Below are 12,498 nucleotides of genomic sequence, written 5' to 3'. Positions count from 1 at the left end.
GAGTCGCCTCAGTGGTTTGCTCCATGGACACAGACCAGCCACAGATGCATGGTTTTGCCTCCCAAGTGGCGTAGAGGCTACCCTGCACAAAACCCTACAGCAATGTAGTAACATACTCCTCAACATTTATTTGCTACATTCACCAAGTGCTACGAACGGCAAAAAGATTCTGTTAAAAACAGAGGAGCAGGTGCATCCTCCTCCCCTCATACTGCATCCAGACTCTGACTACTCAGTGCTTTATAGCTGATGATGAAATATCCATTTCTTCAAATCATTGCAGTACACAATTTACTATAAGGAAACCTTCATCCATCTCTGTTCATGTGCTAGCTCCAAGCCTAGAAGGATTAGCATTGCCCGTAGCAAGTTTTTGCTGGATTGCTCACATATTACATTGCTGCCTAGATAACCACAACCTGTAAGCGTGCTGAGCAAAAACAGGCAGTAGAGCAGCTGTAGGAAATAAAGGCAAGAAAATGAAGATGTGCCAAGGGAGAAAACATTTGGGACTTTTTTTAACCCTAATCCTCCAGACAGGTGTATAGATAAAGTCTGCTTGTATCACTGAGGAATTCACAGACATTCTCATGAATATTTGGTTTAATTGTGAATATGGGATTGGAAGGAGTTTGGAAGTAGCTAAGAATAACTATTATTTGCCAAATAACAGCAGACGGTACATGCTGAGAAGCTTGGTGTAGATGTTCTCTGTTGCTACAATCAACCCCTAGTCCTTCACACTGAGGATTTTGATATTCTGAATGTATTACAGAGAAGCATCAACTCTTCCATATTTTCCAGCTTACCAGTTCCACGAATATCAGCGTTAGAATGACTTAATTGGGAATTTAAGCTGCTTTTTAATTGGAAATGGCATTAACTTCTGTTATTCATTAGCATAGGCTTCTCACTACCTTTTTTATACAGTGAAAGAAAGATAGCAACAGAGACTATTTGACAGCCAAGAAGATACTAAAAATAGTGCTGTTTTCAGCTGAATCATAGATTATCTGATGAACCTAATTAGGAAATGTCCAAAAAGGGATCATATTCCTGTCACTATGGTAAAAGACCTTCCAATTACAGCTATGCTGGGGCTGTTCTCATGGCAATCAGCAGGAGCTGCATGCACAGATCTCAGACTTGTATTTAAAAAACTCATTCATTCAGAGTTCATGCTTCAGGACTTTTGTTTTCCTTATAATGGCAAAGCCACCGATGGCTGTTTCACTGTGCCCTGCACAGTGAAAAAAGATTAGCTAATGTTGTTTTCTTTCTGTACTTAGCAGTAGGAGGAGAGTAATCTCTGTGACCCACTCCACCCACTGAACTTCAGTTAGCATTGGGCAGTACCATTATCAATCTCACTGTCTGAATTCAGGGAACACTAAACTGCCATAGGCACGAAACATTCCAGTCATAGGAGGAAAATGAGAGCAGCATTCCTCTACTTCAAAGCAGCATGGACTAGTGCATGTAAGTGTTACAATGGCAGAGGATGTAAATCCCCAGTGAAGAACTGCAGGTAAGTGATTACTTTTGCTAGGGGAATCTGTTCTCACACTGGTGTAGCTAGAGCAAATCCTATGGAATTACATTTTATCTGCATGGCATAGGAGCATTCTCAAGGTAGTATCAACAATTCATAGTAAAACACTGGAAAAAAATATATATAGAACTTACCAAAAGGGCATGGCAAATTCTCTTTACACATTAAAGAAATCAGTACATAGTATTCTGTAATAAACTATGTTGGAAAAGATCTTCAAGACCACCAAGTTCATCCATTAACCTTACTTAGCAGATTCCACAACTAAATCATGTCCCTAAGCACCATCTCCAAGTCTCTCAGATACATTCAGGAATGGGGACTCCAGCACTTCCCTGGGCAGCAGGTTCCAATGCCTTCCATGAAGAAATTCTTCCTGATAATTCCTAAACCTCCCCTGACGTAACTTCAGAACTTCCTCGCACCCTGTCCCTTGTCACCCAAGAAAAGAGACTGGCATCCACTTCAGCATAAGAGGTAAGCAAGACTTCGTTACTTCGCATACCTTTCTGGTGCAGTCTTTGTGAAAATATGGCACATGTTTGGTGTACATCTGACTCTCTCAGGATCATACTCTTGGTCTGGCTCTTCAGGAATGAAAGTGGGGCTATGTAGCATTTTCACCACAGTGTATTCTCTCAAATAATGGACGCCTTTTCCCATATCAGTCCATTTCTTTTTTCTCGGGCATCTGTAAAAAACATGTTTTAAACTGAGACGGGAGATTTAGATGAGATATTAGGAGGAAGTTTTTCACCCAGAGGGTGGTGACACACTGGAACAGGCTGCCCAAGGAGGCTGTAGATGCCCCATCCCTGGTGGCATTCAAGGCCAGGCTGGATGTGGCTCTGGGAAGCCTGGTCTGGTGGTTGGTGACCCTGCACATAGAAGCAGGGTTGAAACCAGATTAACATTGTGGTCTTTTTCAATCCAGGCCATTCTATGATGCTACGATTCATTCTATGAAAATACAGGGTACTGCAAGATGGAATTGCACATGCTGTGACATATCATGCTCCAAAAGTGGGTTTATCTGGGTTATGAAAAGGATTTGACCTGACACTGTTTAGTGTTTTACATGTCCTGGAGGAAAGGAAAAAGAAATTGAAGAATTCATGGTATATATTGACTGAAGAAAACAGTTTCCAGTTTCCATTTAGGAGCAACTATATTGCTGGCATAATTAGGCTCAACTGACATTCCTCAGAGAAACTGTGATGAAACAAGTAGTGCAAGAAAAGAAATGAAATAGCCCCATGATTAAATCTCTGCAAGCTACCTTCACATCATTTTTTTTTCATATATTTACCTCCTAGAAACTATTTCATACACATTGGGGGATACTTTCATATACTCGTGGATTAATGAGAATCTCTTCCAGTGACATTCATCATGTAGTAATGATTTGTTTTTAATATATCATCTCACAGCAGCACCTTTCAATGGGAAAAGCATTTCCAGAGCACAGCTATTGCCTGGCTAAATTGTGGATAAAATTGTGTGGAATTAATTCAACAACTTGAGGCTGAAACATTGTTCTTCAGTGAGAAAAGGAACAGAGCAGGAATAAAATCATGGCCATGTTTTGCATTTATATTGTCCTTTTCATGCTTAAAATGCCATATGGGATTTAGCAAATTAATCCTTTCACTACCAGTCTGAGAAGGGTGAATATTATTTCTTCTACAGATAGAGAAACAGAGACAGATAGACTTGCTGTTTTCAGAAGGCTTGAGTGCTCACAGACATCAGAGTGAATGGTACACATGTATCACTTCATAAAAGGAGAGCTGCACTGTGTTGTCCTGGCTACAGTCATTTACCAGTAAAGCCAGAACGCTGCTAGACCATCACTGGAAGAATCCACCTAGCCCCTCTGTATAATTCTTCCATGCACTATTATCCATGCAAGGGCCTTACACTTCTGCAGAATTCAAGCTTCAAGTGAAATGTAATGTTCCTGACACTGTACTTGCGTGCCTGAGCTCAATGCAGCTTCTCTTGTTGGTGCGTTTCTAAGTGAGATCACTTTTTCCCTGGCTGTGCAATAAATGAGTAAATAAGAAGGAGCAGAACTAGAGAATGACTAATTTTCAATGACAGAAGGAACGGTGAGTGAAACTTAGGCGGTGATGACAATAAGGACAAGAAATGAAGATTAAGTAAGCATTCTTTCAAATATATAAGTGACAAGATACTTACCGTATCATCAGTATGCTACAAGCAGTATACTAGCATGTAGTCTTGTCAACAGTGGTAGTCTGGCCTGATAAATACAGTCATATCAGCACTACTTCAGTTCAAGTGAAAAACTTTAATAGAATTCTAGTGAGCATTCTTGTGCTGGACAAAAAGAAACACGTACCTATCATGGATCAAACCAAGATGTGATGCAAGAAACTTACATATTCAGTAAAAGCAGCATTTAGCATGTTTCCCTTACAACCTCAAAGAACACCTGAGGAACACCAGACTGGAAAGTACGTGCAGGAGAGTGCCTTGCCATTTTGTTGTAAGGCTTCCAGCAATATGTAGAGTGATTTTCTTTCCTCTTTTTTAATTCACAGTATGGAGGTTCTGCTCCTAATTTACCTTTAGTCTCCCACTTCTTCATGGGTTCCTATTTTCTTTAACCATCATTTTTGTCAGTTCAGGCCAAAACTGCTGTCCATTCTCCAGGTAAAACACTGCAAATTTTGATAGAATACAAAGCATGGAATCAAGTTCTTCATTCACCTTAACAGCTTTCTTTTTTGCTCTACGATCTTCATCGCTGGTTTGTTTGGTTTTCTCCCAGTTGGTATTTCTCAGCCTGTTTGCAGAATGTGCTGGCACATTTACTCAATTTTTTATGCTTCTTCCATTTCTTGGTTTCCTTTATTCTTCGGTGTTCTTCTGCATCTTCATTTTAACCACTTCATGTTGCTTAGCAACAACCAGAATGACACCAGCAAGGTAAGGTCCCATTGCTTCTAGCAAGTCTCACCATACGAGGAACAAAAACGTAATTTAACTTTGCGCTCCCTGTAAATACACTTGTTCAGAACAGCACTGATCTAGAATTAGCTTCATTAATCAGGTGTTTTTCCATGAAAGTTAAGAACAAGTCAAAGACAGAGAAACACGGGGAGTTTCACAGGATATGTGGGTCTCACAGTTTTATTCTCGCACCAGTAACTTGTTGAGACAACAAGAAAGCCAAAATCAGAGGTGAGGTTTTAGTGACTGGCTTTCCCAATGGGCACATCCACAGACCCCTCTGGTTGTTATGCTGATGACAACTGGAATATGTTTGGATTGTGAGATCTAGACTGGCTACAGACATAATTAAACACAATGCAGACATCTCTATTCCAATCACAAATTTTATTCCAGGCTGCTCCCTCTCTTGGCATATAGAAAAGACACAAAACAAGCAGGCTAGGCTAGATTATTGTTGTTACTATTATTATTATTATTGTTATTATTTATTTGCAATTGTTTTCAACAAGTTATTGAACCAGAATTATTACGAAGGAGCATCAAGAAAGGCAGTTCTTCATCTGTCACAAGCTGTGACTGATTCCAGATCATGGGAGAGAATGCTGTAATTACAACGTGACTACCAATAGAGGATTACAAAGGTATCTTTCTATTTTTCCCACAAAATCCCTTCTGCAAAACACTCACACGCACTCCTGATCTTCCCAGAGATATTAGAGTTTTGAAGGAAAAATGGAAAACTATGTTTTTTGTTTTAAAATATGCTGTTAAATGCGAGTTACTGCTTCAAAAGATGATTTGTGCTTCTAAATCTGATTGTTTGTGATTGGATGTTTACGTATCTCCCCGTAATCGTGACACATTTTTTTGGATTTAAGGCCTTTCCCTGAAATATGCTGTGAAAGAAAGCAACATTTATTCAATGAAATGCATTGAAAAGCAATTTCAATTTTCAAGCATTTTCAAACTAGCTTCAGAAAGAAGCTAATTTCCAAACTAGCAAAGCTCTACACTGTACCAAGAAATCCCGGCTTCAGACTTAGAAACGACGTGTGTAAGAAACAGGGAGGAACAACAAGGCACTACCTACTCCTGTACCTAGATATACATCTTTAAAATAGCCTCTCTGATCTTCAGTGATAGCAAATCTCAATTAACTTAACCATTTGATTTCATCGGGCTTTTGTTCAGCCCCTGGGATCACGTAATGTAAGCCCCGAAGACACTTCTATTCAGCAAGCTGAGGTCACAATGAATAATACTTACTCAGACAAGCAAGGCATTTAATTAAAATTTTTAGGGCCTGATTCAGTAGCCCTTACTCATAGTGAGCAACATTTACTGCACAAATAGAAGTGTTGTTGCAGTGCATATTAATCACTGAGAGCACTAATGAGCTGAACCCTGAAGAAATGACAGATCTCATGATTACCCAACCATAGAGATTTTTGCCCCAAATATTCACATGTATCCTGACATATAGAAACTGCTCTTGATTAGTAATTGCCTATTGAACTGTGATATACTTACAACATACACAATTGCTATTGCACTGTATGACATCTTTATCTTTGTATTATGGGAACGCGTGTGAAACCGAATAACACCAAAACTGTATCCATGCTAAAACTGCACATTCATCTCTATGCTTCTAATACATTCATAAAACACAACTGAGCAAATATGTGAGAAAGAGAAATCTATTTCTGGTGTCAGAATATGGAGGGGAAAAAAATGTACCAGTCTTAACAGCAGCATTTGAGCCATTGAGTACCTCCTAGTGCTGAAGCTCTCTCTAGAGGGAGTTCCTGGTTCTTGGAATGCAAACATAATAATAATCCGCTATAGTTGAATTACATAAGAATGAAATTGATAAATTGCCTCTGTTTCCAGGTGTCCCTTACTTTCCAACAAGTACATACATAAGTAAACTCCAGCTCATGTACCGGGGAATCAGACAAACAATTAGAAAAGGAAAACCAGTGCTACTTGTTCAGTATTGTTTCTCATTGCCCTTTCCCCCCTCCTCTCTCCCAACCCCCCCTTTTCTTTTTGACCTGAATAAGTTCTCAGATCTATACATATGTACACATATGTCCACCCTGAGTATACGAAGGAGTATATATGGATGACTGGTCCTGCTCTGATGCTGGCCACACTGTCAACAGGCTTTAAAAATAAATTCAAGCAAATAAAATGAGCTTAGAATCATCCTCAGTAAAGCGACAATACGACTCCACTGAAAGAGAAAATAAATAGACAGGGGTTGGAATCTAAAACTAGCTGGCATGGAGTTGTACCATTTCGCATCACTCTGGGCTTGAATCTTCCAGGTTTAATTCAGACCAAACTCCCATGGATGCAGAGGAAAGCGGTGATAGAAAGGACACCATCTTTTGTTACCCCCAAGCAGTGGTTACACAGAGGCAGAGCAGCAGCCACAGCTCAGGAAGCAGGGTTAGCGATTGATGCTAGAACACAATAGCAGTGATCAGAGAAAGACTGCTTTCTGTGAAATGCATTTCCACAACAAGCACTCCAGCCTGTGGCAGCTGATACTGCTGGGTTAACTCTGGCCCATCAGTGATCACCAGGATTCCAGAAAGGCTGCAGGTGCCAAACTGTGCAACTGCCCCCAGGAGAAAGAGCTGCCACCTCACTGCCAGCTGAGGCTGGGAGACATCAGTCTACACCTGGTGCAGGCAGTACTCTGTGCCTTCTGTTGTGCCAGGCAGTCCTCACTACAAGGGGCAGAAAGACCTGTCCTTTCTGCAAAGGGGATGTGCACAACCCTTCTGCAGCCTAGGGAAACAGCTTTCGTTAACTGAGAAGCGCTCTTCTCACTTTGTTTCCAAGATCAGCACTCCCTGAATGCATCCCACAGTGGCAGTGCCTATTTATGCGGTTTGCATTCAAGCTGATGTTGGCAGATGTTCAAAGACGGTACCAATTTTAGAGTTCTCAGTAGGTGTGTAAGAACAGCAAATAAAAAGCCTTTAATAAGTGAAGCTGCCTGCTCCTGACAGCACCATCGCTCCCTTGCTTATGCTGATGCAGTTCAGAAAGAAAACATCGGCACATCACCGGTGAAACCAGGATAAGCAGGAAGAGATTATAACCTTGAGTACTATGCACCACAGCAACACTTCAGTGGGAGTTGTTAACTCTGCCTAAATGCACCTCATTAACGAGAAATGGCCACTCTTCCATTAGTTATTGCGTACGTAGAGCATTTATCTTTTGGGAGGGTGTTTAACATCACCTTCATGTTCCCTCGGTAGCCTCGCCTTTCGTTATGAAAAGGCTTCTCTCTCCCACAGGGCACTGCAGGCAAATAACTGCACTCCAGCAAGATGCATTTCTGGGCATCTCACCTCACGAGGCAGAAATACCAGCCAGCTTCTCACATCGTGGGAAGAAAAGCAGGGCCTTGCAAACAAAACATGCAGTGCAGCGTGCCCTTCGGTTCAACGGGTCAAATGCACACTTATTGTAGCAACCGGACCCTCTCCTTCCCAAGCAACCCCACGGCTACATTTACTCCAGGGACGTGCCTGTTACAATCAGCAGGATTGTAACCAGATTAGCCCCCGAGTGACTTTGTATGTTACCAACAAATTAAAGACACCGATGTCAACAAAGGAGTGAGAATTCCTATTGCAGGTCTTTGTCCCTTAGCTTATATATTGATTGCAGAAACTTCAGCCGGACTAATTGTGTCTAAGGCAAGTGAAACAACTTCTTGTAAGGCTGAAGAGTTCCAAGTATGCACCAAGCGACCCTTCACACTGTGCAGCTGTCTGCTTGGACATGTAAGAAGAAATCTCGCAAACCTTTCTTCTTGCACACCAACAGCTGTAATCTAGCTCTGAACCCCCAGTTTCTCTTCTCTCTCTACCCCACAGGCTTTCAGTGAGCAACCCTATGGAACAGGAGCTGAAAAAAGAAGCACCATTATCACCAAATACACTGGGTCTGAGCTGCTGTGGAATGCACTTAGTGGAAGTCATGAGATTCACCACGGTGCTGCTTGAACGTCTCAAAGTCATTATAATGATCTTCCCAGGACCAATACCACCCAACTTTTAACTGGTGAGAAAGCCATAGTGCTGGGGCTGAGCCAAGCAAATCCCCTTGGAGGACCTCCAGAACAGACACGTTTTCCATCCCACCTCGCCCTGGTGTAGCTATACAGACCTCATGGTGCTGCAAAGATAGGACAAACACCCTTCAGAAAGGGCTTACAGCTCCCCACCACCAACCCCGGTAACAGCCCCTCATTGGGAAAGATGAGCTTTGGGGACGGGTTGGAGACAGGCTGGCTGAACTCTCACATCCATCCTGGTGGAAAAAGACCCACAAAAGTCTTAGGAGGCTCTTGAAGGAAACCTCTGTATTAAGAGCCAAATAACGTGGAGATACAGTCTTAAACACACACCATCTCAGCAGGGAAATAGAGCGGAAAAGGTTCGCTCAGCTTCAGCTACCACAACAGACACATCGCTTCAGTTCTAGACCCACCAACAGGAGCCATCCCTTGCTGTAAGTAACGAGAAGACCCTCTCAGACCGCACTCATACACACAAAGAAAAGCCGCGGAGCACAACAAATGCAGTTGGACGGGAGGGGTCTTTTATTTTCCGAGTAGATTTTGGAGGAGAACGCTTTTTTTTTTTTTTTTTTTTTTTTTTTTTTTTTTTTTTTTTTTTTTTACTAAAAAGTTCGTTTAAAACGGTTATTAAAGATACAAAACGAGCACACAGGATCCGGTCGTGGCGGCGGCGAGGCCGAGGGGCAGCGCATCCCCTCGGGCGGCCGCTCGCTCAGCGCACCTTCACCCGCTTCACACTAGAACAAACGCGCCGGGAGGGGCAGCGCGCAGCGTCCGGCCCGCCCGCGACCCCTCACAGCACACGACGAAGGATGGGGGTCCCCGGGATGGCTACTTGTTGGCGGCGGCGGCGGTGCCGGCGCTGCGGCGCTGCTCCATGCCGTTGGGCAGGAAGCCGGCGATGATGGGCACCGGCCAGATGAGGGCGGCCACGCTCCACACGATGATGACCAGAGTCATGAAACACGCCACCAGCGTGGACTCGATGGGCTTACGGTTCATCCGCCAGCCCGGCTCGCCCTTCAGCTCCTCCAAGCTGAAATCCAAGCAGCAGAAGTTGAGCGGCTCCCCCTGCAGCCAGTACTGGCCGGGTTCGGCCGCCGGCGGGTAGGAAAGCGAGGATGCTGCGGGTTGAGGTTGGGGCGCCGAGCCCCGCAGCCGCCCGACGCGGCGGCCCCGCACCCAGCTGCAGCCCACGCAGAGCCGCAAGTCCTGCTGGGCGCCGCCGGCCGCCAGCCCCAGGTGGTCGATGACCAGCGGCGGCCCCACGCGGTGGAAGGCGGCGGAGAAGAAGGCCCGCCCGTGGCTGTTGGTGGAGAAGAGCAGCAGGTCGCACTGGATGCCCAGCGGGCGGCTCCAGCGCACCAGCAGCGAGCTCAGCATCTGCCGCTGCACGCTGATGTTGCAGTGAGGGTCCTCGGCGAGCTGAGGCTGCTGGAGCCGCGGCTGCTGCTGCTGCTGCCCCGAGGAGGTGGGGGCAGAAGGGGACGGCTCTCGGCTGGGGGTCGCCGGCGTGCCCGGGCCGGAGGTGCCGCCGTCCTCCTTGCTCGCTGCCCCGTCGAGGTCCGTCTCGAGGCCGACCGGGGAGAGGGAGGAGGAGTTGGCGGGAGGCGAGAAGAGCTCCTGCTCCTCCTGCCCGCCGGCGGCCGCCGAGGGGCTCCAGCCCTGGCAGGGCGGCAGGCAGACGGCCAGCAGCGCCGGCAGGAGCAGCGGCAGCATGGCATTGACTTAGCGCCGGAGAGGAAGGCGAGGAGGAGGAGGAACGGGAGGTCGCATGGCGCTGCCGGCTGCCACCTGCGAGAAGAGGCACGCCGCTCTCGCCGAGAGAGCGAGAGAAAGGGAAGGAGGGTGGGGGCAGGCGAGGGGGTGGGAGCGGGGCTGGGGCTGCCGCGGCGACGAGGCGAACGAGCCGGGAGCCTCGGTGACGGCAGCGGCTCCCCCTCCCCGCCTCCTCCGCCCCCGGCCCGGCCCGGCGGCTCCCGGCGGGCGGGAGGAGCCTCGCGGGCGGCGCCCACGGGCTGGGGCGGCCCTCGGCCCTCCTCGTCCGCTGCGGGCGGCTGAAGCTCCGGGCGCCCCGCCGGCCCCGGGCGCGGAGTTGGGCTGCGGAGGGTGGGCGGGCAGCGCGCGGTGCCCGAGTCCGAGGGTCCCTTCGATCCGCTTCTGCCGGCCCCGAGGGCAGCTTCGCGGGAGCTGCCCTACCTGGTGTCTTCTTCCCTTCTCCGGAGCCAGGGGAGGGGGAAAGAAGCTGGTACGCGAACGGTGGGGTGGGAGCAGCAGGTGGGAAGGAATCGCATCTAGGAATCGAATTTACACGCTTTCTTTTCCGCTTCAGAGGAAAAGCGGTGTTAACCCGTGGGATACGGTACGGTGTTCGGGCACCTCCCGCGTTGCTGTGGCGGTCCGGGCTCGGAACTGGGAGCCGCTCCGCAGCCGGCGGCCGTGGCGCTGCCAGCCACCGCGTCCTGCCCTGCCGGTCCCCGCCGCAGAGATTTAAGCAAGAAGCACAGAGGCACCGAGTAGCTAAGCTCGCTGTGGGACTCGCGTGCGTTGTTCAGAAGGCTGCTTTACAATCGGGAGGCTGCACTCAGTCTCGGTACCCCGGCTTGTTTCGTCACTCTGTGCTGCTGTAGCGTTGCTCTTGACACAGAGCCTTGGGAAAGGGCACAACGGATCTGTCACGAATGATGAACGTTTCATAGCCTTTACCTCGGGCTGTGAGGTGCGGGTAGAGTTACGTTTTCCTTGCAAGTGTCCAGGACTACGATTCCTTTATCTGCCTTTGCGGCCCCCCCCCCCCCCCCCTTTTTCTTTTTTTTAAGACAAAAACAGAAACTAAGTGGAGGAATCCGTACAAAAAACAGGTCCCAAGTATGTATGGGACAACTGATGTAAACAACAGAACTGAACTCCATATGGCACTTGCTCCTTTGAGGCTGGCATCGGTCCCCTGTCAGAGTCATGGTGAGGTGGCACATGGGCTTGTTCTTACTTGGAGGAAGAGTTAATACAATATTAGTCTCAACTACTTCAGCCGAGCAAGGATAGTGAATGAGGCTGGCAAGTAAATTTTACATTAGCTATAATTCAGCATGAATGAATGCAGTGAATCGGTTTTCTCTCCAAAGTCTTGCCTGATGTATCATGACAAAGCACAGAGTTGCTTGCTTTCTATGCAAAAGAGACCCGAGCACCAGAATTGATTCACACTTGGTTCCAGATCAGCCCAAAGGGTGTTGTCTACCAGATGTTTGTTGTTTGTCCGGGTTCTTAGCTTGGCTTATTGCAGAGCAGCGTGCCTGATGAAGCATCCAAAGCAAGCTGTCTGATTCTAGTTGGATTTTTGCTCAGTTGTGACAATTCAGTTAATGCAATTTTCATCTCTGTTTCAATGTCTTTTGTTCAAGAGATCTCTGATACTTTTTGTTGTCATTTGAATGCGTATCTGCATCTCTTGATGCCCTTTGTCATATCCACAGTCCAATGCATTTGTGTAGCTACCAGTTTTTCTCTTGTAGCTTGTCTGTGGACCCCAAAACAGTTGAAGTGAGAATACTGCTCTGTAGCAAATAATACCAACATTCTGCAACCAGCCCCGTGTATAAATCACGTCTCATTGTGATTTTGACACAAAGGACTGGAAGTGAAACTAAACTTCATAAATAAGATTGGCTCCTGAACACATACAGTGTGTGGGTGGGAAGCATTCTCAGGCAGAGCTTCAGCACTTTTGGTCAGAACTCCCAGCACCCAACTGAATGTTGCCAGGGGTATTTGAGAAGATGTTTGGGAAGGAAGAGTTGAGCTATATTTCTTTCCCTGGAAAGAAAGATAACCTGCCACAGGAATGTTAGAT

At 46.5% G+C, this 12,498-nt stretch overlaps 1 protein-coding gene across 1 annotated transcript; it reads right to left on the bottom strand.

Annotated features, from left to right (window-relative positions):
* Window positions 1-4,773: 4,773 nt before the first annotated feature.
* TMEM158 (transmembrane protein 158) lies at window positions 4,774-10,628 on the bottom strand. Its single transcript, XM_072330598.1, has one exon. It carries the CDS (start codon window positions 10,362-10,364, stop codon window positions 9,477-9,479), a length of 888 nt encoding a protein of 295 aa, XP_072186699.1. The 5' UTR covers window positions 10,365-10,628; the 3' UTR covers window positions 4,774-9,476.
* Between the last annotated feature and the right edge of the window lie 1,870 nt (window positions 10,629-12,498).

This window comes from Excalfactoria chinensis, chromosome 2 (assembly GCF_039878825.1).
Source record: "Excalfactoria chinensis isolate bCotChi1 chromosome 2, bCotChi1.hap2, whole genome shotgun sequence".
NCBI classification, from domain to species: Eukaryota; Metazoa; Chordata; class Aves; order Galliformes; family Phasianidae; genus Excalfactoria; species Excalfactoria chinensis.
The sequence above is the reverse complement of the archived record's forward strand: the minus strand, read 5'-3'. Positions and strand labels throughout refer to the sequence as shown.

Bases quoted from the DNA above. Each gene is read 5' to 3' on its own strand.
- TMEM158 (XM_072330598.1), bottom strand. From the start codon at position 10,364: ATGCTGCCGCTGCTCCTGCCGGCGCTGCTGGCCGTCTGCCTGCCGCCC.